The 26,031-nt window shown below is 36.9% G+C and overlaps 1 protein-coding gene across 4 annotated transcripts in view; it reads right to left on the reverse strand.

Annotated features, from left to right (window-relative positions):
* Positions 1 to 2,929: 2,929 nt before the first annotated feature.
* Positions 2,930 to 26,031, reverse strand: part of DDX6 (DEAD-box helicase 6) — a 30,957-nt gene continuing 7,855 nt past the window's right edge. For all 4 annotated transcript variants that reach the window (XM_043900712.1, XM_043900710.1, XM_043900713.1 and 1 more), the window contains 10 exons: positions 18,417 to 18,546; positions 17,216 to 17,362; positions 16,001 to 16,095; positions 14,512 to 14,634; positions 13,925 to 14,053; positions 12,500 to 12,616; positions 11,199 to 11,262; positions 8,851 to 8,952; positions 8,214 to 8,417; positions 2,930 to 7,243 (listed from right to left, as the gene is read on the reverse strand). In XM_043900712.1, coding sequence (XP_043756647.1) covers positions 8,242 to 8,417; positions 8,851 to 8,952; positions 11,199 to 11,262; positions 12,500 to 12,616; positions 13,925 to 14,053; positions 14,512 to 14,634; positions 16,001 to 16,095; positions 17,216 to 17,362; positions 18,417 to 18,546 — 1,083 coding nt within the window. In that variant the 3' untranslated portion in view covers positions 2,930 to 7,243; positions 8,214 to 8,241. The remainder of the gene's footprint in view (positions 7,244 to 8,213; positions 8,418 to 8,850; positions 8,953 to 11,198; positions 11,263 to 12,499; positions 12,617 to 13,924; positions 14,054 to 14,511; positions 14,635 to 16,000; positions 16,096 to 17,215; positions 17,363 to 18,416; positions 18,547 to 26,031) is intronic.

Below are 26,031 nucleotides of genomic sequence, written 5' to 3' on the forward strand. Positions count from 1 at the left end.
TATGTTAATCCCATCCTCCTAATTTATCCCTCCCCACTCTTACCCCTTTGGTAACCATAAATTTGTTTTTTAGATCTGTGGATCTATTTCTGTTTTACAAATAAGTTCATTTGTACCTTTTTTTTTTCAGATTCCACATGGAAGTGATATCATATGATATGTCTTTGCCTTACTTCACTCAGTATGATAAGTGGTAGGTCCATCCATGTTGTTGCAAATGGCATTATTTCATTTTTTATAGCTGAGTAATATTCCATTATAATATATATATATATATATATATATATACACACACACACACACACACACACATTCATACTACATATTCTTGATCCATTCCTCTGTTTATGGATATTTAGTTTGCTTCCATGTCTTGGCTATTGTAAATAGTGTTTCTACGAACATTGGGGTGCATATATCTTTTCTAATTAGTTTTCTCTGGTTATGTGTCCTGGATCAGCATTGCAGGATCCTATGGTAACTCTATTTTTAGTTTTTTAAGGAACCTCTGTACTGCACCAATTTAGATTCCCATCAACAGTGTTAGGAAGGTTCCTTTTTCTCCACACCTTCTTCAGCATTTAGTGTTGGTAAACTTTTTGATGATGGCCATTCTGACTGGAGAGAGGTGACCCTCATTGTAGTTTTTATTTGCATTTCTCCAATTAGCAATATTGAGCTTTTTTTTTCATGTGCTTTTTGGTCATCAGTATGTTTTCTTTGGAGAAATGTCTTAGATCATCTGCCCATTTTTCAATTGGGTTTGTTTTTCTGTTGTTGAGTTGTATGAGCTATTTGTATATTGTAGAAATTAATCCCTTGTCACATCATTTGCAAGTATTTTCTCCCAGTCTGCAGGTTGTATTATTACTGATTATCACAGACCCTTGATTTTCCTGTCTCATCCTTTACCTGCACTTAATCCCATGGTACTACCAACGAAAATCCGAACTGTGATGCCACCACGTCCATGAATTACTCATGTTCTAGCCTATCCACCAACCCTGCTAAGGAGGTTATCATTGAGCTCATCAAATATAAATAACCCAATCCCAGAATCTCATTTTAAAAGTCTGTTTTCTGGGACCATTTCTGGTACCAATTATTCTGTCTAGGTCCCAACAAGAAACAGATGGCACACTTAGAGTAGGAAAATTTGAGAAGAATTTATTTTCATCATGCCTATTTACAAAGCCGTGGGTGTAGGGAAAATCTACCAAGGGGAGGGGACCAGAAAATGGAGGCAGAGTGACACTTAGCTGCAGAGATCTCCAGGTGAGGAACAAAGCGGCTAGAGGCATCTTGTGCATGCCTGCATGCTAAGTCACTTCAGTTGTGTCCACTTCTTTTTGATCCTAAGGACTGTAGCCCACGAGGCTCCTCTGTCCATGGCAGTGGGTTGCCATGCCCTCCTCCAGGGAATCTTCCAGACCCAGGGATTGAATTGTTCTTTTCTGTCTCTTACATTGGCAAGCAGGTTCCTTACCTCCAGGGAAGCCCTGAGGCATCTTACAGGGAAGGAATTAAAGGAATACAAACTCCCTCTTTGGGCTTCAGACATAAAGAATCCGCCTGCAATGTGAGAGACCTGGTTTCAATCCCTACGTTGGAAGATCCCCTGGAGGAGGGCATGGCAACCCACTCCAGTATTCTGGCCTGGAGAATCCCTATGGACATAGTAGGCTATAAGTCCACCGGGTCGCAGAGTCAGACACTACTGAGCAACTAAGGACAAACTCCCTCTTTCATCTAATTTCCTATGGGAGTCTCTGGTAAGTAAACCCAAAGGCAAGCCAGCAATCAGGGGAAATATTTACGTGGTTCATCTTAGGCTAGACTGTACATACCCATTCTTTGGAAAGTTTGGTGGCTTTTCTCCCATTTCTTCACAGTGTAGTGTAGTGAAAGAACTGAATTTACAGCTTCCTTGAAATTAGGTCTGGTCTGCAAGGAAATCCAACTAGTCAATTATAAAGGAAATCAGTCCTGAATATTCATTGGAAGGACTGATGCTGAAGCTGAAACTCCAATACCTGATGCAAAGAACTGACTCATTTGAAAAGACCCTGATGCTGGGAAAGATTGAAGGAAGGAGGAGAAGGGGACAACAGAGGAGGGATGGTTGGATGGCATCACCAACTTGATGGACATGAGTTTGAGTAAACTCCAGGAATTGGTGATGGACAAGGGAAGCCTGGCATGCTGCAGTCCATGGGGTCGCAGAGTTGGACACGACTGTGACTGAACTGAAATTAGGTAGAGTCCTCTTTGTTCTTTTCTAAAGCTGTTATGGCAGTTTGCCTTTCCACATGCATTTTACAATCAGCTTTTGGCATAAAGCTTGCTGCAGTTGACTGGAAGGAAATACAGTGAACCACCTATAGATGAAGCTGGGGAACGGACAAGAGAAGTGTCATGTTCATGGAATGGAAGACTGTATCATCAAGCCTGCTTTCTCTCATCAGCGTATCTTGCAGTTTTCAGCATGCAAGTCTTGCACATACCTTGTTACACCGAAGTTTTCTGGGTGTACAGGTGAGGATGTCGGGTCCAGCTTTGTCTGATTTTCTCCAATTATTTAGGTCTTTTGATTTCTTTCATCAGAATTTCTAGTTCTCAGAATACAAATTCCATTCACTAATTCTCTTTTGGGGGGGAGGGTCTGAACAATTCTTAGGGGTAATTACTGGCAGTTCTCCAACATACTGTGGACCAACATCTCTGTCCTTTCTCCTTTCCTGTTCTGTTAAGGGTATGAAAACAGTGAAATGCAAATGGTGAGACAGCCTTAGGGCTGGACAAAGGTGCTCTCAGATTTTATTTAACTGGGCTGAGTGCTGAGTCTTCTTGCTTTTCAGAAAGTGAGTCATTTAACTAAAAATGACTTGCAAGATTGAACAGCTGCTGCTAAAGACACACCACACACATATTTGGAGTTCCAGTGGGCTTTTATTGAGATAAATTAACAAATCAAGATTTTATCCACCATCTTTTCTTTCAAATTCAGCAGAGACTCTGGTCAACATATGTGTACATACAACGTAAGACGTTCCAACAAAAACACAGCCCCACTGGAACATTTGCCAATTAACAGAAAGCCAATTTTCCCATTTCCCAGATGTTTTCAAAATTGAGTCCCCACTGTTCACTTCTCAGTGGAACTGGTCCCTTGTGGCTAGGGACACTGGAATTCTATCCTGTTTTTACTAAACAAAAAATTATTTTTTTCGTTTTAATTTTGTTTCAAAAAAGGGAATAGTGACTTTGTTTTCTCCAAGCACCCCTCCCCCACAACCACTGGTTAAAATACAGTAGCCTGTATCTTAATAGCCCAACCCTACCCCCTCCCTTGCCCTGCCCAGTACTTTCTACTGGAGAATTTAAATACACTTCTGTTGGAATCTGTCAGCTATGGAGGGGCACAGTCCAGGTGCCAGGCTAGCTCCCTCTGACCTCATGAACCTTTGGACACTTAACTCTTTACCCCAAAGATGAGTTTTTAGATCAGAAAGGAGTGGATTTTCTTTGGAAGTTAAAAAACAAAAACCAAAAAACTAAAGGTATGAAGTACAACTACAGGCTCAAAAGGTCCACTAAAGTTCACCAAGTTGACTACATCAGCTCCCATGAGGCCAAAAATTTTTGGCTTGACAAAGTTATTTTGCCAGAAAAATGATTCCACAACAGCTTAAGATACACAGAACGCTGAAAAAAAGTTGCAAATAAAAACAACATGGCTTAATTCCCAAGAATTTATTTCATCTTTTTGTTACTCATCTATAATAAGGTCAGGAGTGTGACTAAAGGCAGTTTCTGATGAGGTCATGAGCTTCCAAAGTGTTTCTAAATCCTTAGTGCAGATACCCTCCCTTTTGGGGCAAAATAACCTCCCTCCCACCCCTATTAAAAAAGAAAAAAAGAAAAAAATTAAACCAAGTGATCAGAATGAGATGTTTTGATTCCAACAATGTACACTCAAGGCTTTGTGCTGTCTGGTTCTAATCCAAGCATGATGGTATCAAACACAAAGCACATGGCAAAGGAAAGATGCTCCCATCTCATTCTGAAAACAAATATTGATAACCAATTGCCTCCCCCCTCCCCCCATCCCTCGGGGCCAACCTGTATTATGATGCTGGGACCAACTTGAAAATAATTTAGAGATTATATTTAGGTTTCTCTCCCCCTTACTTCTTCCCATGGAAGATCATTTTAGAATAAATTTATTCCATTCCATTCCTAAGGGAAAAGGCAAGGTTTCTCCATCAGAATGTAAGGAAGAGAGAGACAGCAAGCTGTGTAACGGTCCATAACTCATTACACGACTATATAACCACTGGTTAAACCAGGAGCTGATTGTAATTTAAATATTAAAAATAAGGGGAGTATTTTTTATCCAAATGAACCACTGGAAAAATAGTACCATTACTTAAACACCCAATACTGGAAGGAACAGAAAAACAACTAATAATAACAATGCTCCTTATTTTAAGGGGAATTGAAGAAAAAAAAAAAAAGACTAGGCTTTGACCTAGTTGGTAGAGCATCTTTCCATTTAACAATTCCTACTCAAGAGTCAAGCACCAGAACTGGACAGCTGTCTGTGTAAGACGGTGTCCAATCGTGGTGTCCCAGATCGTTTTAAGTGCCACTCCTCATCAGAGGCTGTACTTCAGGAATACTTTCAGTTTAAAGTCTGTGCTTTTAGAGGGACCCACAGGCACGTGGCACCAGGCAGAGCAGTCTGAGGATGGCAAGAGACTGCGTGTTTGTTTAGTCACCCACACACTCTAGCGAGACACAAAATTGCATTTATGAACTTTCCTTCTTTTTCTTCTATAATGAATGATCCCTCTTACCTCGCCAGAGATGGGGGGGAAACAGAGAGCTGCATCAGTACAAGGGCAAGATTTTTTGGTCAAAAGTTGATGCCTTTAAAGTTCCCTCCCCCCACCCCTCCCTGGAAAAAGGTTACTTTTTAAATTAGGCCTTGCATTTAGTAACCAACATTGGCTGGAGACACAGTGTGGCTTGGATACCAGATAAATGAGTTATTCTTTTTTGGGTTTGTACTGTGCAGCTCTTGCTACAGTTTTTAAGGAGTTAGGGCTATGTCTGGTCAGGAGGCATCTGCAGGATTTTGATCCTCAAGGAATTTTGGAATCACAAATAATTTTGCTTAGAACGAGGCAGAGTCAAAAAAGCAACTTTGAGTAACTGACTTCTTTATCCAGATGAGTTAAGCATGAAAGTTTATGTAAGACATATCCTGGAATATTTTAGGGTTTTTTAAAAGACAATGACAAATGGAAACCGATTTTTTTTTTAAATTTTTTTTCTTTTTTTTCTTTTTTTTAAATCCTAGATGCCTCCTGATTGACCTAGTATACTGGGTTAAAAGGGAATTAAAAACATTAAAAAAAAAGTTCACTGGTATTGATTCATCTCACTCCTTTTGCCTGGAGATCAGGCCAAACATCAAGCATGTTGGGAGGGGCACAATTTAAAGCAACACTATTGACTGTAAAGCATTTGCCAGCAATTTACAATGCAAAATGACAGATAATTCTTGTCACAAAGCAAGAAGATGGCAAGCAGCTTTCTGTAGCATGAAAGTTAACAGCTCTCAGGGGTTGCCCGTTCCTGCAAGTTTATTCATCAAGGTGGGCAGAGGGCAACACAAAGTACAGGAGGTGATCCACAGAAAGTAAGCCCCAGAACTGCTGAAATTACCAAAGCTGGTACTGGCTAATATTCTGAAATGCAAACCCATGCTTTATATATATACTGCTCAAAGACACTGCCGCGCAATCACATCCCCACACTGCAAGGCAAATTCTTTGTCCCCTTTTGCAGAGCTTGAAAAGTTTCTCAAAACTTTTAAAAAAGGCTGGCGGGGAACAGTATCAGAGAGAACGTCTCAAAAAAATAACATCTTGAATTAGAGGTTTGTGAAGCTTCCGTGCTCTCTGTCAGGCCTACTCCAAGGTTCTATATGAGGCAGTGTGGCAGCAGTGAACCCCAGGCTCCTGGGCCTCTTTTCCAATGTAGGATTCCTGTAGAGGTCTGTTCTCTACAGGAAGAAGCCAAAATACTTTTTAGATTTAGTGTTGCGGAAAACTGAGCCCCTCTCATCTTTAGCTGCTCCCATAATCACTCTAATCCCCTTAATCCCAGCAACCTTCATCCAAAAAAAAAAATATATATATATGTATATATATATATATGAACCCAGAAAAAAAACCTATTTACAAAGTTTATACAAGTATACACACCCAATTTTCTATGGGACACGCTCTGCCACAGAGGAAAGAGGGTCAAAGGCTCTGACATGTCTACACATCAAGTGCCATAACTGCTAATGGAGGCGTATGTAAACCAGTCTTTAGTGTTCTGCTATAGAGCACAAAAGGCTTGTCATATGGCTCCTGCGATGATAGACTGCTCTTTCCTTTGGGAGCGATGATGTTGTATCTACTCAGCCCAGAAGAAATTTTTACTTGGGATTGTTTTTTTTTTTGTTAAATACATGTATTTACAGTGCGGATGAACTGCAGTTGCATATCAACTCCTCCACATAAAGAAAAAGAAAATGGTGTTTAACATTACTAATATGTTTCATCTTCCAGCCCTGGGCTTGAGTATCGGGTAGAAAGGGAAGAGAGAGACTTCAACTTGAAACCAAAATGAAAAGACAAAAATTTTTAAAAGAAAGAAAAAAGAAAAAAAAAAAATACTATTGTTGATTCCTTGGGCTGTGTCTAAAAGATGATATTCTGAATGGTCTCATAGCATAAGGCACTTCGCACAAATAAGTAATAAGCTCTTCAGGCTTAAAAACGGATGAGTAACCAGGGAGAAGTTGAAATGCACTCAAGAGTCAGCTGTTGGAGAATTCTGAAATCGTAGACAAGCTTGTGTTCATCAAGGTTCTTCTCTTTTTAGGGTTTCTCCCCTTCTTTCTCTTCCTTCTTTGTCCCCCCTTCCCCAGAAAAATTTTTAAAAAACCAGCAGTTAGTGCAACTAATGTTCAGTCAGCACACAGTGCAAACAAGTGGAACAAAAAAGGTAAATTCCTTTTCAGCTTTTCTCTTCACCAGTTTAAAAAAAGAAGAAATGTCTGAGCTCTTAAGTCTTCATAGTTCCAAAATAAAAGAAGATGAAAAACCCACAAAGAGAAGAGCATTCCCCACAAAATCGATGTGTCACAGATCCAAACGAGCCTTCCATAGTTTGTCAAAGCCTAAAGAAAAAAGAAACCTAAAATTATCGCTGGTAAGCAATATAAACTAGGATACACACACGTGAAGTAGGCATTCACAATTCCATCCCAAATGCTCTCCATAATAGCTTCTACTGAGCCTCTTTACACACTATAGAATCCACTCAGGATTAAGAAATTTCCACTAGACATCCCAGAGACAGAATGAAATCCTAAAAGTTCTGGTAGCAGGCAGTAGTAATCTGTGACAATTTTTAAGTTTTTTTAAATCCTATGTGAACTCAACAACCTGTCAGTATACTAGCATACATGGGCTAGTTTTATATTTGTCTAAGAGTTTTGTGTTTGACAAGTAAATTAGGATAAAAATGTTAAAGTGAAAAGAGTAATTTGTAGAACCTAAAAATAATGGGTGAAATGTTCACTGCTAATTTGGAAACTATCATCTCTGAAATCAGATTTTCCTTACAGGAATATTGGCTGTTTTGGAGGGTTTTTTCCTATGTTAATTAAGCCTTGTTTTAAGCATTTCTTCCAGAGTCCTACAGTCAACAAAAGATGAAAAGGTGGGTGCACGTGAGACTCATAACCTGATTATTCCTTTAGCAATAAGGTTTTACAGATAATTTAACCTAATTTATTAGGGTACCCATTAGAAATTAAGAGTGAATACTAACAGATGACTGAGTGATAAAGGAAAAGAGCAAAAATAGTTTAACATTCAAAACTGCTAATTCTTTTTTGCTTCCAATATTTTAGAAGTCTGAATTTGTCTTAAGTACTGTTCACATACACTACCATAGGAAGATGGCATTCAAGAACTGAATTTATGGATTCACCAATAAGATCACTCCAACTGACAAACTTCCTGTTTACTGCCGTTTATGCCAAGAGGTATTTCATCTTTTATTGCTAACTGTATATGGTAGGACATCAAGCTCCCCTGGGGGAAAGAGGCCCTTGACCTCCCTCCTTTAAACATCACGCTCACTTGGCTATTCTGTCAGGCGCACGCCGTGTTAAGGTTTCTCATCTTCTACAGGCTCGCTGTGGTATTCTGCCACATACAGGCTCTTGTCAATGTTGCTCGGGATAGGTTTGATTTCTGTTCCCAGCTGCTCCTCAATACTTTTCAGGTTGAAGCGATCATCATATGTGATCAAGTTGATGGCTAAGCCAAGATGACCAAAGCGACCTAACAAAAAACAATTCTAATTAATAAGAATTAAATATGACAGTCAACGTGCAAGCATTAGTCTCTAAGTGGCAAATCCATATAGGATTAATGTTTTTATTTAGTGCCACTGAGTATATGAATCCATATACACATTATTCATAGCCTAAAGTAACAGTGTCAAAAGTTGCCAAAATACACAGTATAAAATACAAACAGTACAGTTACAAAAGTGAGGTTCTAATTTGTAAGTCTTAAATTAGGCATCAGGTTATTTTAACTTAAAAAAAAATAAATGTCCTGGAAGAATTAGAAATTGATGTATCAAAAAACTAAATCAGTTTTAATTCACTATTTTAATTGCTACCACACTCTACTTCACAAAAGGAATAAAATTTAGTGATTAAACTTCTCAAAAAACTTCCACAAAGAACATCTTCTTCCTTTTCCTCACCTGATCTTCCAATACGATGGAGATAGGTCTCTGCCAGCTTTGGGAAGTCAAAGTTTATTACCACATTCACAGCTTGTATATCAATACCTCGGGTAAACAAATCTTTAAAACAAAAAAAACTCCATTATATCCTTCAATTTGGTGTCATAACACTCTTTAACATTTATTTCTAAAGGAACCTAAACATCACTCAATTCATGCAGTAATTCAAAAGCATTCATAAATTATTGGCATTATTTCTCATGCACATTAACCATAAGCAGCTTTCTGTTCACAAGTTACCTTTTACCAGTGCTTTATCAGTTTTAAAAAAATGGTCTGAGGTAACACAGTGCAAATCAAGGATGACTGAAAAAGCTTATACACTCAAAAATGAGCTCACAAGTATAATTTTCTTCACTCTATTTTTAAGTACTTAATCCAAGGTTAATAAATTATTTTTTAAAGTTCACTGCATAATGGAGAATACTTTAAAAAAGAGGCAATCTACCAGTAGTAATTTATACTTTGTTCAGAATTCTGCTGAATGATTCATCCCATTCTGCTGAATGATTTATAACAGGTCTGAGATAAGCTAATATGCAAGACTATCCCTTCTACTTTTTTCCAGTCCCACAATTATTATACTAATTTAGGCTTTGACAAATACACGTAGAAACTACTCCAATAAGCTCAATAAGCTAATAACTAGGTTTCCCTGCACTTCTCAGCTCCACACGTCAAAATAATCCATGATGGTCAAATATTTCTAATATACTGGTTTGAATTTGTAACATGTTATTTTCAACTGTCTGCAGATAAAATTTAAAATTGACATTCAAAGTCCTCTGCTCTATACTCTCGTTGTAACACATCTCAAAACTTCCACTATACCAACCTCACCCACTATACTTCTTTACACTATCTTCTTAGTGATCTCTAGACTACTTTTTATGCCAGGCCCCTAACAAAATATTCCTTCTTATCCAAGTCTAAAACTCATCTATAGCCTATAAATTACAATTTCATATCTTCTCAGATCACCTCAGCTAGTTATTTCCCTCTCCTATGAAAATTTAGGGTTATTTAACTGTATATACCTTACACTTGCAAATTACCTTTACTCCCTTGGAGATCTAGCCCAATGCCTGTTTTTGTCAAATTTTACTGCCACAGCCATGGCCATTTGTTAAATATACTGCCACTGAGGTAGAACAGCAGAGTCAAGTCACGTGTAACAGAGAACACATAGTGTGCCAAGTCTAAGGTATTTACTACATGGACTTTACAGAAAAAGTTTGCAGGCCCAGTCTGAGGTTCTTTTGTCATCTTTTTATCTCTGATTAAACAACTACTCCTTGAGAGGGGTGGTACTCTGTATGTATTTATACATGTTACACATAAATGTTCAGTACTTATTTAATCATGTATTTGCCCACTGTTCTGAAAAACGAGAAGAAAGCACCGGCACTTCAAAAACTTATCTGAGGGCAGCCTCAGCAAGTTAACGCTTAAAAATGAAACCATGTAACCACAGCAGTAATTCATAACAATGTGTGAGTTCTATAAGTACTATGAACTCTTTCTAGGGGAAAAAAAAAGTATTTTTCATTCTCAAATAAGGAAATGGTTAATGGCAAATGGCACCTTTCTCCTTGTCTGTACAGTTGACCCTTGAACAAATCAGGGGTTAGGGTCTCAGTTGAAAATCTGCATATAAAGTTGAAAATCTGCATATAACTTTATAGCCGGCCCTCAGAACCCATACATTTCTGTATTTATCTCTGTGTATAGCTCAAAAATTAAAAGCAAAAAAACAAAAAGCTAGGTTCTTCCCTCTATCCAGAAACCTAGTTTAGATTATAAACCTAGTATCAATACTAAGACTATATTCCCAGTGTACAGACAGGAGGCTACTCAATCTAACTGTCCACATGCACCCCCAGTCTGCTTTTATGTAGTGAAATACACCAGAACACAAACTAGTCTTATTCTGGTAAAAGAAAGAAAGGCCATAATAAACCTCCAAAACACAGTTTCTTAACATAATTCATTTTGCATATGCTAAATAGAACTCATTCCTATATGCTAAAACTATTCAGAAAATACACAAACTCCAAAACTGGTTTAATAGGCAGAGATGAAGCAGGAGTGCCAAAATAAGTGTTCTGCAGTTTCAGGTATGGAATCTAATTTCAAAAGTTAACTACAAAAAAAAAAAAGTTACCTACAGATCATTCTCAACTTCAGAAATTCTAGAAATGGTAGGAGAGGGAGCTGACTATGTCAGGAGCTTCACTGCAGGATAGGACAGAGAAAGAACAAAACTAGGAAGAAAAACAATGGGTAAAGGAATAGAAAATACCTACCAGTGCAAACAAGATTGCGGCATAAGCCATTTCGGAAATCATGAAACACACGATTTCGATGTTCCTAGGAATAAAGCAATGCATTTATTTGATTACAACTCACACAAGCCTCCAAATTTCCATCATTTTTTTTTCCTACCCAAGCAGTTTTTTTATACCCAAACTTGTTTACATGAATGAGAAAGGAACCACATTCAATATACATTAAAAACAAAAGGTGAAAAAAAAATAAGTCTCCCATGGGAATTAATAAGCAACAAATATACACGTATTCATATTATCTCAATTCTTAAAGGTATTTTTTTTTTTTGCCGGAGTTGGTTTTAAGTGACAATTTTCACCATATTTACTTCTAAAATGTTTCAAATAAACGCTGCCAAAAGTTTAGCTTAACTGAAACATCTACTACTTTTCAGTTATTATATACAAAAGCTAAAAAAAACTACTTTTCAGTTAAAAAATGAAAACACACTATCTCAAGCAAAATCAATAAATCTAGCATCTGGCAAACTGGTCTTTCTTTTCAACACAATGTTCTTCCACTCTGAAATATTCTCTTCCATTTTATACTTCATTTCCGGTGGTAATTTTAATATTAGGTGCCTGCATGACGGTATCTGATCCATGACAATAAGCTTCTTTGAAAACCATATGTGAGCTGATTAAGTTCTTAACCTGTCAGACCACAGAAACTGCTTTCCTATCATGAAATTTCACAATGTTAGCACACATAAACACAATATGTTGACAGTTTTGAATTTATTTTCTGTTAAATCAAGTTCTGAAACAGATCCCATCCTTTTTCTAAAGGCAAACAATAAAGAGAAAAAGATGAACCTGAGAAGGTACACAGATAAACTAGAACCTTCTACAAACCTTCCAAAACTGTGGCTGATAGTCACATATAATGTGGCATCTGAAATGTGGTATGACTGAAGACTGTATTTTAAATAGTTTACTGTTGCTAGTGGTTACTATACTAAACACTAGCCCAAATCTAAGATTATGGGGAGGGAAGGGAATAAAATCTCACATTTCTATTGTGCTTGGAAACTGACAGACTATTCATTCATACACAATCTCAATCTTCCTAAACCCTTGTGAAGTAAGGGTACATACTATTACCCCTGTTTATAGTTAGAAAATCTTACCCCAGAGAAGTTAAAATGAAGGGTCCTTTGCCTACTAAATAGTAATTTATTCTTAAACTCAGGGCACTTGGAAGAGCATTAAAACAAAATTCACGAAATATTCAGAAAAGCTTTTTAAAAAACCTATGCAAGTACAAGTTTTACACTCACCTGCCTCATTTTAGCATGGATATAGAAGCAAGAATAACCCAGTTGAGAAATCTTCTTGGCTAGCAATTCAACTCTCTGAGAGGAGTTACAGAAAATAATCGACTGGTTTATCTGAAGCTGAGCACCAGAGGGGGGGAAAAAAAAACACATAAGAAAATAAAATATTGACAAGCAAATAAATGTTGAAAACACTAAGACTTATAATCTCATGACACGGGAGATGCAAAACTATAAAAATTTTAAGTACTCTTCATTTAATAGTTGGAGAAGGTAACGGCACCCCACTCCAGTACTCTTGCCTGGAAAATCCCATGGACGGAGGAGCCTGGTGGGCTGCAGTCCATGGGGCTGCTAAGAGTCGGACACGACTGAGCGACTTCACTTTCACTTTTCACTTTCATGTGTTGGAGAAGGAAATGGCAACCCACTCCAGTGTTCTTGCCTGGAGAATCCCAGGTACGGGGGAGCCTGGTGGACTGCCGTCTATGGGGTCGCACAGAGTCGGACACAACTGAAGCGACTTAGCAGCAGCAGCATTTAATAGTAGTTGCAGTTAAGCACAGTTAATATAGGACCACTCCTTCCAGGGGAAATAGAGGGTTAGGTCCCTGTGAGGACCTAACTCGTAACTTTTTCATCAATGGGTCAACAGATAATCTGGTTTTATGCATATTACTGAGTTTTTTCTGGCTGCACCACATGGCTTGCAGGATCCTAGTTCCCTGACCAGGATCTAGCCCCTGCATTGAGAGTGTGGAGTCTTAGCCACCCGACCACCAGGGAACTCGCCCCATGTGTTACTGTTTTAAAGACACCTTATTTACTCATGGCCAACAGCACCTATAACTCAGGCCTTTATGATAAAGTTTATCTAATACAACATCTCTGCAAGATGCATGTGTCTTCTTAGTAGCACTGGACAACATGTCAGCACTATGTCTAGGGGCCATTTACAACAGTGGAATCAAGAAAAAAGCACAAAAAAGTGGGGAATGTGGCATTAAATAGACTGTGAAAAGGGTGTTCATTTCTGAGCTCAAACAAGAGGGCAGGGATAAACAGCATAAAGTCTCAAATTTTTCATGTGCGTCTTCAAAGGGCATCTGAGTACTGATCAGGGTGACAAGGAAATTCTGGCAAGTAGGCGAACTTGCAAAAACAGATCTACTTACAACAGAACAATTATAATTACTGAGAATAATGGGATTACCTGTAATTAAGGTCAAATTATTTTAGAATCAAATTAAAAGTGCCTATGACCTGTCAATCATATAGTATTAGCTTCAGATCAACAACTGAAACTACCTTTTAAGAAAAACTAAGGACTTTTTTCCTACATTGAAAATGATGAGAAAACTGATACAACTGTTTTATCGAGGTTAAGAAATGGGTAACAATTCAGCAGCTGAAGTCTAACTGGCTCACCCTGGAGAAAAGTGTGTTGAGGCAGTGTACTTTTTGGCGCTCAGTTACATACGCGTAGTACTGGGTTACTCCCTTCAAAGTTAGTTCCTCCATCAGGTTAATCTCATAGGGTTTCTGCAAATGGGAATTCTGAAGGAAAAAAAAAAAGTCTTATAGTTAAAGCAGAGTTTATCTCTTTAAATAAACTTTAACTCAAAATATATCCTCATACATGTCTGTCTGATAAAACTCTTAACTGAAGGGATGCAGCTCTCTTTATTTTTTTTTTTTTTTTTAATTTTTTTTTTGCAGCTCTCTTTAAAATATATAATCTGTCATTACCATAAATGGGAGATCTAACATTCAGATATACAGCTAAGTTATTATTATTTTGTACTTTAAATATAGATTATGCTGTAATCAATTTATCTAGCATCAATGGCTATGTCAGATACCAGCTTCATGAACAAATAAAAATCAAAATACTTTTGTACCTTAAAACTTGAAACCAGCATAAAATATAGACTAGTAACATAATGTAATTATGGACAAAGGTACACTCATGGGCAATAGGAAGGTACTGCTTGTAAGTACAGGTTTATACTCACCATGAACTTCTGTACACTAAGAGGGAAAGTAGCAGAATATAATAAAATCTGTCTGTTTTTAGGTAGCGTGAGAATAATATCCTCCATTATCTGCACAAAATCCTGTGACAGCAACTTATCCGCCTGCAGTACAAAAAGATGATCTTAAACTCAATGAAATCATGTCTAAGGTTTTTGGTTAATAAGGAATCATTCCAGCAGAGTTCACAGAATGTTCCTGGCTGTAAACACTATATAGTCCAAAGGCACCAAGACACATTCAGTGATACAAAGAAGGAGGAAGTCTGTAATACTGATCTTCTAAGGGAAAAAAAATCCTAGACAGACATAACCCTTATTCTCATAAAAAATTTTAATGTGATTTCCATTAAAGAGACACTATGGTATAATAGAAGTACAGGCTACAGCATTAAACTACCTGTGTTTAAAACCTGTCAGGGGTAGTTTTTTGAGGCAGAAGCAGGGTGTGTTTCCCTTTGCCTGGCAAATAATAAAAGCTATCCTTTTCTACTTCACCCCCTCACACACACAAACAGAAAACTTGCCTCCTTCGCTATTATCTATGTTGGGAGGTTTCTTAACTACTATTTCAGTTTCCACAATTTAAAAATCAAGGTGTCTTCTTACTGTAGGAATTACTTTATAGGATAACTAACTACCTTATAGGAATGTTGTAAAAATTCAATGAAAAAACACATAAAGCACTTAGTGCTAACACAGTGACTAATAAATGTGATCTCTCATTATTCAAGGATAAAAACCTGTTTCAAATTAGACCAAGAGGAAACGGATCCAGTTATCTTAAAACAGACCAAACAGGAAAATAACTTCATTTCAAGACATCAAAACTGGGGAGTGTGGGGGTGCTCAAGGAGAGAATATACACATACTTGGAGCCTGATGTACAGCAAAAACAACACAACACTGTAAAGCTAATATCTTTCAATTAAAAATAAAAAAAACCAAAACATCAACACTGATTTCATATACATATAAAACACTTGCTTGCTAGGTCCCAAGAATGCAGAGCTGAGTAAGTTCTCAAAAGGCACTTTTGGTCTGGTGAGGTAACACATATAACAGAGACAAAAAAACCAAACAATACCAAGTTGGATATGTTAAATGAGGGGTTTTTAAGATGCCTTTTTTTTTAAACATGCTTTTTAAGATGAATCACAGAATGAAGAGAGATGTAGAATGGCCTTGGCTTTGAGGTTATTCAATGATTTCTCACTGCAAAATAAAAATAAACTATCTGACTTCCCTAAGAAAAAGACACAAAGCTGAATTATTCCTATAAACATCTATCATCTATTGCTTTTAAAAGGCAAAACATGTTTTAGAACCAAGTTAGTTTGAACAAACCAACAAGAGTCATGAATTTACTAGAAGGTCTTAAACAGAAAGAGGTTATGCTTCATTCACTGGCAGTTATAAACAAAGCCAAATCAGAACAGAATAGTATGTTTAAAAATGAAAAAAACATTACCTCATCCAATACTATCATCTGGACATGATCAACTTTTGCTACTCCTTTCTTGATAAGATCCAGGATTCTTCCAGGGGTAGCTATCACCACATGCACTACACAAGATTAGAAAACATGTATTTTCATTAATTTTAGTTAGGGCAAGAAAGATACAGTAAAGGTTTATCACACATATATTTTATCAGAAACACTGCTGCAGGAAAAATACAAAGAGGCAAAGATGTGTTTTAGAATACGGATTTCCATTTTGTCTTCAGTTGGCTAGAGGATACCAGTTAGTTTCACCTTTGCAGGTGGTGGGCTACAGCTTTCCAATTCACCTGTTCCAAGTAAGGAACATAGTTCTTTGTCTGAGGGAAACCCCCAGGGAAAAACAAAAAGTGTGCCAAACTTCTGATACAGCAGCTTGCCTCTAATCTATTAAAAGATCAATGGTCTGCCAAGACTGTAACAGGATCAAGTAAGACGATTATTTTAAATTAACAAGGCAGTACAAAGAATACAGTAATTAAACTAATCAAGTATCAATCATATATAAAATCCTGACTAAAAGTCAATGTATAACGTTATGTAAGTGGATTTCAACTCTTGCTGTTTTCTTTTTTCACTAAGTAATGTATCATGTAGAACTCTTCATGAAAATGAATACAGACCAGCTGCACTCTTTAATGGCTGTGTGGCATTCCATTCAGTCTATATCCCAATATATTTAGCCAAATTTCCCTGATATTTAGGTTGTACAGTTTTTCAGTACTACAAACCACACTGTAGTAAACAACTTTGCATTTGTCCAATTATTTATTCAAAAAGACTGTTAAAAACATACATTTATAATTTTGAAACGCAACGCCAAATTTCCCACCACAGAGACTGTATCAATCTATACCCCCATGTTGCAAGACAACAAATTTCTTCACAAATGCATATTACTGGTTACTAATTAGCCTTTCCAATCTTAATTAATTTTGTCAATCAGATAGGTACAATATCACTTTACTGTTTTTATATGCAATTTAAAAAATTACTAGTAAGGTTAAATATCCTTTCAATGACTAAAATAATTTTTTTCTTCTTGACTGAAATGGTCATTTCCTTATTTTTCTACTGCAATGTTTGTTCCCTATTTTAAGAACAATTTTAATAAACTACTGAAAGGAAACACTTGTGTGTCAAATTACAGAGAGCAAGCCAGCTTATATCCAATCATTTTCCTACCTGTATCATCAAGCCTCATTATGTCATCCCGTAAATTGGTTCCTCCTGTGGTTGCCATCACTTTGGCCCCTCCCATGTGTTTGCTGACCTGGATGCAAATTTGACTGACCTGTAGAGCAAGTTCTCTAGTGGGAACAATCACCATTGCTGGAAAATATCAACAAACAGAAAAGAGGAGGGGAGGAAAAAAAAAAAGCCATATATTAAGAGTTTAAGAAGCTACAGAAATATTGTCCCTTGTAATCAAGACACTCAAACGAATATATTTCAAAAAAAGAACCTAACATGGTGTACCAGAAAGAGGAGGAGCTAAGATGGCGGAGGAATAGGACGGGGAGACCACTTTCTCTCCCACAAATTCATCGAAAGAACATTTGAACGCTGAGCAAACTCCACAAGACAACTTCTGAACGCTGGCAGAGGACATCAGGCACCCAGAAAAGTAGTGTACCAGATTTAGACTTTTCCTCAGTAACAATGCTGTACTATTCTTCTACTCTTCCTGGTTAACAAAGCCTTACAGGGTCCTTTGAGTTGGCAATTATTAGCTCAAAATTTATTAATATTTTAGTAAGAGATCACTAGTTAAAATGCCCAAATAGGAAACTCCTGCTGCCCAGTTCTATTTATATCATATGAACATAATAGGAAGATGGCAGAAATAAAGCATGGGAAGAAAAAATAAAGCATCAAGAAAGCATGGGAAGAAAAAAACTGAAAATTTTAGAAAAAGCTTTAAAGGTGAAAATATAGATCTATTAGCTTTGGGTACAGCTATGGAAATGTGTTTCTTCCCTACTGCTTTAGATGTTAAAATCCCTAAGCCCCAAGGCTTCAGAGGGAAAAAGTTCCTGCTTTGACAAGGATCTCTGCAGACACAGCTGTCACAAGAAACGTTCTGGTTCTGTAGTTTTAAGTATCTATTTCAGATAATTTAATTTCCCTATCTATAGGACAATAATTCTTATTTTGCCTATCCCACTGGAATGTTGTCGTAACTGTATAATATGCAAAAGAATCTTAAAAACTAGAAATCTCTTTTTAAAAAGTTAGGAATCATTTTTACAAGACAACCAGGCCAAAAGCTGTGAAAAGGGTAAATACTAATTTCAGATGACTTAAGTTCCAACTGAGAAAAGATGATAATATCTTCTATACATATCCAAGATTTAAATCACCATTTATAGTTTGAACAACCAACCTTGTATATTGTCCTTCTTCAGGTCTAGCCGTTCAAGTAAGGGAATGAGGTAGGCACCGCTCTTGCCTGTTCCGTTTTTTGCTCTAGCTAAAATATCCCTACCAGATAAAGCAATGGGAATGCTCTCCTCCTAGAAGAGATCAAACAATGCATATTACTTGTGAATAAATACAGTACATAGGCAAGTTCTTCTCTAAAACACACTGAAAGTATACAAAGTTCCTTGGTATTGAAGTATTTTACAAAAGTAAAGACCAAATAAATTAGCAGGACCTCAACATCACCATTAGTATCAACTGACATTTATCAGAACTATTCATAAAGTACATTCTAAATTTAGTAATAAAAACCTTTGAGTTTGTATGTGTGAGCATCAACAACAGAGAAAGAGGAGGAACTTGGGCTGACACAATAAACACAGAGGAAAAAAAGCAAAGGACATTTCACAATTGAAAACTGGAAGAAAAAACAGCACAAACAATATTCCAAAGAAGGACTATATGATATTCTGAGACTAGTAAACCAACTTGACCACCATAAAAAATTATAGGTTGGACAATTTTATTCCTACACAAATAGGACTCAGCTGGAAAAGTTTAGTCTTGGGTCCTATCTTTTTTTTTAATTGTATTACATAATTGACCAATGTCTGTCTCGCAGCCAACTTCTGTCCTGAGATGTGACCTGACTTCTCGTTTTCAAATTTGGCTTACTCATGTGTGCTTCACACATGAGTGTTTTGCATAAGATATTATTTCTTATTAGGGCAAATTTCCCAGACAATAGCAAAGGATTTTCAACAATTACTAAATATTAAATACATATATACAGAGAGAAATTTAAAAAGGTAAAACAGGTATGAACAGAGGAAGTAGAACACTTCTATTTCTAAAACTAAAAATTTTAATTTCTACAACTGGAAAATTAGAAAAATAAATTAGGAAAAATACTCACAATCACTATAATTAGTTTTTTCTATGCTTGAGCTAATGACCAAAACAAATATCTCTAGCAATTTAAAACTGTTACTGGAGAAATACCGAAGTCATCAGCATCATGACTTTCATTTCCTACCATGACACTTATTTTAGAAACCCAATCACAGGGGTCAGACGGGTTCCATATAATCAGAATAACTAACGTTGCTGCCAGAACAACTGTGAAAATAGTTCAGTGACAACACTGTTATCTTACTCCAATCCAGCATTAAACAGTCTGCTTATTACGTAGGGTGAAGTAGGACAAAGAAAACCTTGGTTTGACCCTCTGGTCTTAAATCCTTCCTTGCTTGAACCCATGTGTGTAGTTACTCAGTCGTGTATGACTCTTTATGACACTGTAGACTGTAGCCCGCCAGGCTCCCATGTCCACAGGATTTTTCACAAAAGAATACTGGAGTGGGGGTGCCATTTCCTTCTCCAGGGTACCCTGACCCAGGGATCCATGTCTCCTACAGCTCCTGCTTTGCAGGGAGATTCTTTATCCTTTGAGCCAGAACTCTGAGTCAACTCTATTAATTTTCAGTTGTCCCGAAGGCCAATTATCACATGGGTTCATTCTCTATTATGGTTTTTAAACAGGTTACCAGTATACCACTCCGTTTGACAGCAGAAAAAGACTTTAGTCTCTCAGTGACTTCCTGAGTCAGATCCTTTAAAAGGATAAGATATCTCAATGAAGTGAGACAGAATAGAATTAGATTGGGGCTATCCTAATTCCCTTTTGGGGTCTACACTGTGACTTAGATTAAAGGCCACTGACTTCTATTTCTCTGCTCTTTGACAGGACTTATGTTGTACAGAAACAGAAACTATTTAAGGATAGGGCTTTAACAAAGTAAGCTAGCTAGCTTGTAAGTTAGGATGCACTGTACTTTGTCTCATATGGTGGCTATTATGATTAGCAGTCAGAGAATTCAGTATATTCACACTGTCTCTTACCACTGTTTGCTAGGAAGATTAAGCAATATGAAGTGAGAAAATTCAAGTCAGATTCAGAAAGCTTTGAAACTCAAGAGAAGTCATGGGGAACTGCCAGGGAGAAGAGAAAGGAGGAAGGAAGCTAAAAATTTTAAAAACTTACTGTGATGGGTACTACACTTAGATACTTAATGTTAATTATATCCTTTCAAGTTAGGTCACTTTTTGTCTTACAAATGGCAAAATGGATCCTCAAAATTGTTTTGCACAAGGTGACTAAGCAAGAAATGCTAGAATCAGGATTTGAACTTAAGTCTGCAAATAAGAGAAACTTGAACCTCATACACTACTAAGTAGAATATACAGCCCATTTTGGAAAATAGTCTGGCAGTTCCTCAAAAAGATAAAAAATTACCATATGAACCAGCAATTCTACTCCTAGGTATATACCCAAGAGATATGATAATACCCCCACAAAAAATTCTATATACATCAGTGTTCAAAAAAGCATTATTCATAATAGCTAACAGTGGAAACTACCCTACCAACTGAGGAATGGATAAACCAAATGTGGTACAGCTATACAGTGGAATATTATTCAGCAATAGAAAGGAATAAAGTACTGACACATGCTACAATATGGATGAATCCTAAAAATATGCTAATTCAAAAAGCCACAGCTATGTCACAAAGAGCATATATTTTATGATCCCATTTACATCAAATTGTCTAGAATAGGTCAATCCATACAGACACAAAGTAGATTAGTGGTTAGAGCTAGGGGAAGAAGGGTAACTACTAAGTAAGTTTCTTTTTGGTGAAAATGTTCTAAAACTGATTGTAGTAATTGGCTGCACAACTGTGAATATATTAAAAAAAACCCCACTGAATTGCATTACTTAAAATGTGTAAACTACACCCTAAGGCAAAAAACAAGCAAACAAAACACCACCAGAACACAAAAACCAAACACTCAAAAACAATTCCACGAACTTAAAGGTATGTCTGATTCTGCCACTTTAGCTCTCCAAAGTCCATGTTCCAGTTCCACTGTAAGGTCTGGGGACTGAGCCAATATGTATTTATTGTGTTTTAATAACCCTAGTATCCATTTCCCTTTCTTTGCTGTTGTTCAGCCACGAGTCCTGTTCGACTCTCTGTGACCCCACTGGGAGCGGCACACCAGGCCTCCCTGCCCCTCACCATCTCCCTAAGCTTGCCAGAGCTCATGTCCACTGTATCAGTGATGCCATCCGGCCATCTCATCCTCTTGACACCCCTTTCTCTTTCTGCCTTCAAGCCTTCCCAGCATTAGGGCCTTTTCCAACGAGTCGGCAGTTCGCATCAGATGATCAAAGTACTGGAGCTTCAGCTTCAGCATTCAGGGCTTCTCTGGCGGCTCAGATGGTAAAGAATCTCCCTGCAGCGCTAGAAAACAGGCTTCGATCCCTGGGTTGGAAAGATCCCCTGGAAAAGGGAATGGCTACCCACTCCAGTGTTCTTGCCTAGAGAATTCCATGGACAGAGGAACCTGGCAGGTTACAGTCCATGGGGTCTCACACGACTGAAAGATTAACACTTCCCTTTCTTAGTAGCACCCTAAACTTTTTTCTGAGGAATTATATTCTCTCCAGCCCCCGATGGATAATCTAGCCAACTTCCGCAGCTAAATGAAGACAGCAACTGCTTTTTAATTCCTAGGGTCAGTTGAACTTAAATCTTAATTTCAGGGAGAACAAAATGGATACTGTGGAGGCAGTTATGATTAAGGTATCTACTGCTCCCTAGAAAAAAAAGGAGATGGAAGACAGTAATTTCAAAAATAGTATCTCCAGTCTAAGGAACACACTCCAGTTTTACCATAGTATCCAATGAAGACATGCATTTAAAGCCTTTTTGAGAATTTAGGAAAACAATTCTTTTAGCCATAGTAAATTCGTGTTAGCAGGAGGAATGAATTACAAAAGAATTAAGAATGTTCTCATTCTTAACTATAAATTTGACCAATGACTAATTAGACTTGGTTAATGAAATAATTCCTCAAAATAACTTCATATTCCCAACTTGATATGAAATTTGGTTGCCAACAGAAGTTAACTTTCATTTTTCTCTCAATAATTGACAATAATTCCATCACCTTCTTATCTATAAAGTCCTCAAAAGTTGTGTTTAAAGTCTGGAAACAGCAAGAGTTGTCATCTTTCAATCATCTCCAAGTTAATATAAGGTTTTGCAATGTTAAGCAGAATAAAACAGTAGACTCTTAGGTACTCCAAAAAAGCCTCTGTTACTGTAGAGCTATGCCTTTAGAATGGCATGGTTATGTTACTGTGCATAGCATTCAGACCTAGAACTAGAGTCACAGATGGCTGTACCAAAGAAAGATGTGTGGAACCAATCTGTAGTGTATCTGGTTCCAGTTTGTCAGTGTAAAATTAAATCCTCTCAAAAGAAAATTTTAAGTGCCTAATTTTCCCACCATCTTATACCATAGCCAAAGTGCAACCAAGTTTCATCTCTAATGGAGGTGACACTCATCAAGATGCTTTTATATTTGGAGGGGAAAAAAATGCCGGATAACACGGTAAAACTAAGTACTATACAAGACAACAGACACATTTGGGGGGGCGGGGGGAAGAAAAAAGAAAACAATGACAAGAAAATAAGTAAGGAAAAAAAAAAAAAAAAGAAAATAAGTAAGGAGAAAAGGTAGATAAAAATAGTAGAAGAATGCCAGTCATGAGGCTGGATTTCACTAGAGAACCTAATTTATTTTTGAAGTGCTAATATTTATGGTTTGTTACACCGAGTTAAGAAACATGTTATCTTATATTTTCCATGGATTTTCAGACAAAGCAATACTACAGGAAAAGCCAATGTGAACGGCAGTCTCAGGTATATGTAATACCTTACATTCATACTGTGCTTGCTATTTCAAAATACACTTTGAAGCACTACAGATTCATTTCTATCATTGCAATCAAGTGAGTCATACAAATATTTTTGTTTCCCAGTGCATACAAAAATTACATTTATACTACAGTCTATTCAGTGTGCAGTAGCACCGTGTAAAAAAACAACATACATACCTTAATCTAAAAATACTTTAAAAATACTAGCCATTATCTGACAACACAGGGTTGCCACAAACCTTCAATTTGTTTAAAAAGCAAACAAAAAGACAAATGCAGTATCTGCAAAATACAATAAAGCAAACCACAGTAAAACGAGGTATGTCTGTACATTGTATTTGATCCTCACAAAAAAAAACTCTGTGAGGGAGATCATTTCTACTTTACAGAAAAAGCCATATGGTAGACTGGCTAAGTGGCTGGAGAGTTACTTGCCTATGTGCTATACCAAACTGAGGATGCAAATAACAAAGTGAATTTAAAATTTTAATACAAAGGTGTGAAACATGAGACATTAAGGGCCCATTAAGAATTAAGTCTGCTAAATGAACCATATTTTTTGATAAAACTACTACATAAATTAAAAGCCCATAATATTTATTGAGCATTTATCACTTAATAGCCACTGTACTAAGTATACTAACATGAGTTACCTCACTTAATCTTTACAACATCTCTATGGTATACACTGCTGTATCAACTTTATAGGCCAGAAAGTTGAGGCTTAGAGACATCTCAAATAATCAACTTGGAAAGGAGCAGAGCTGGATTCAACCTGGGCAATCTGAATGTAAAGCTAGTACTCAAACAGTTCTCTAGACCAAGTTCACCTACAGACATCTGTTAATCATAATTTCATCAAAACAATACAACTGAGGGGATATTTCCTGCCACACACCTTGCTAAGTATAGAGTTACAAAGTGGAATGATTCAGTAGAAAAGCACCCATAAAACTCTTCATTCCTATAGATAAAACAGACTAACATGAACTACATTATAAAAAAGTAAATTCCTAAATATTTTTGGTCTCTGCACTCAGACTGCCTGATGAGGTATAACTTTATCTTCACACTTTCTCCAACCACAACAAAATTCTTCCAGCTTGTCCACAAAGGCACTCTCATTCCTAGGCAATCACTATTCTAGTTCTCCACTTGGAACATGGATCATTTCTTCCAAGTTGTTCCATTTTCTCCTAATGTCTACATGTATGTGCCCATTATATTACATGGAAATTACCTGTATAATTAGCAGTCCTTTCCATCAGACTCTGAGTGCAGGAACCCTATTTAACTTGTTCATCATAACACCCTCAGGGTCTAACACTTTCTAGGTCACTTGATACATGCTTGTTCAATGAAAAAGTGCTCAATGATGTCACAGAGTTTGTCCCGAGTACAGCTTGGATTTGACAGCTTCAACTTATGTGAAGGCAAAAATTTGTATATAGGTCTGCATACGTGTGTGTGTGTAATATATATATTTCCTTGCTCTTTCCGCTGAAAGAGTGTACCTAGTGTTTAGATCTTGGTCTCTAATACTATTGCCAACTAACTGGAATCCGAGTTCTTTGGAGAAACAGCTGATTCTGAGGCTGGGGAAGCGTAGCTGTCCCGATAAGCTTGGCATCATGATATACCACCAAAAAGGAAGTGCTCAAGAAAAATGAAGGGGGAGGGAAAGGTAAAAAGATAGAGCACAGAGTTCAGTGACACTACTCTGTACGATACTATAATGGTGGATACATGTCATTATACATTTATTCAAACCCACAGAATGCACAATAACAAGAATGAACCCTATTGTAAACTACGGACTTTAGGTGATAATATGTCAACACAGGTTCATCAGTTTTAACAAAAACTGCTCTTGTGGCTAATGCGGATAATCAGGGAACCTATGCATGAATTTTGGCAGGGATTTATGAAAAATCTCTTATGCTCAATTGCTATAAACTTAAAACTGCTTTACAAAATAGTTTATCAGAGGAAAAAAATGAAAGAGGCACACTACAAAAACAAAGGAACTGGCTTGAAGGAGCTCACACTGGCCAAATATGGGACAATTCAAGCACAAAAATACCATTTAGTAAAAAAGGAATTTATAAGTTACACTGATAATATACAGATACATCAAGGAGGAATTAGGGGGAAATTCTGATGAATAGTATATTGGCATTGCCTTAAATGCTCCCCATAGACTGTTAGTTAGTTTCAAGGGGAGGGGGTAGAGCAGGAATTATGTAGTATAAAAATCAAGATACCATTTTGAAAGGGTAATCAAAATTAAAATCACCCTTGGAATAAATGAACACTGTAACTCCGAAAATGACTTCTGCAGTATTCTGGCTAAGAATGTATAACTTGAATCAAATCACATGGAAACAGGAGACAAACTGAAAATGAAAAATGTTCTACTGGAATAAAAAAAGGAAGGGAGCTCTATTTTTAACATGTCAATGTCATAAAAGAAAAAAAAAAAAAAACCAAGAGTAGGGAAAAACTCACTACTAAAAGAGATATAACAATTACATGTAATATCTGATCCTAGGATGGGTCCTGCACAGAAGAAAAAAAATGCTTTAAGACAAAATTTGGGGCCCAATTAAAAATCAGACTACAAATGACAGATGAGTTAGAAATAACTGCATTAAACTGACTGAACATAACTGTACTATGCTTATTCAAGAGAATATCCCTGTTCTTAGGAAACATACAGTGAAACATTTAGAGACAAAGTGCCATGATTTTGTAACTTACCCTTTTAAGGTTCAGAAAGTGTGT

The sequence above is a fragment of the Cervus elaphus genome, chromosome 1 (genome assembly GCF_910594005.1).
Source record: "Cervus elaphus chromosome 1, mCerEla1.1, whole genome shotgun sequence".
In the NCBI taxonomy this organism is placed as follows: Eukaryota; Metazoa; Chordata; class Mammalia; order Artiodactyla; family Cervidae; genus Cervus; species Cervus elaphus.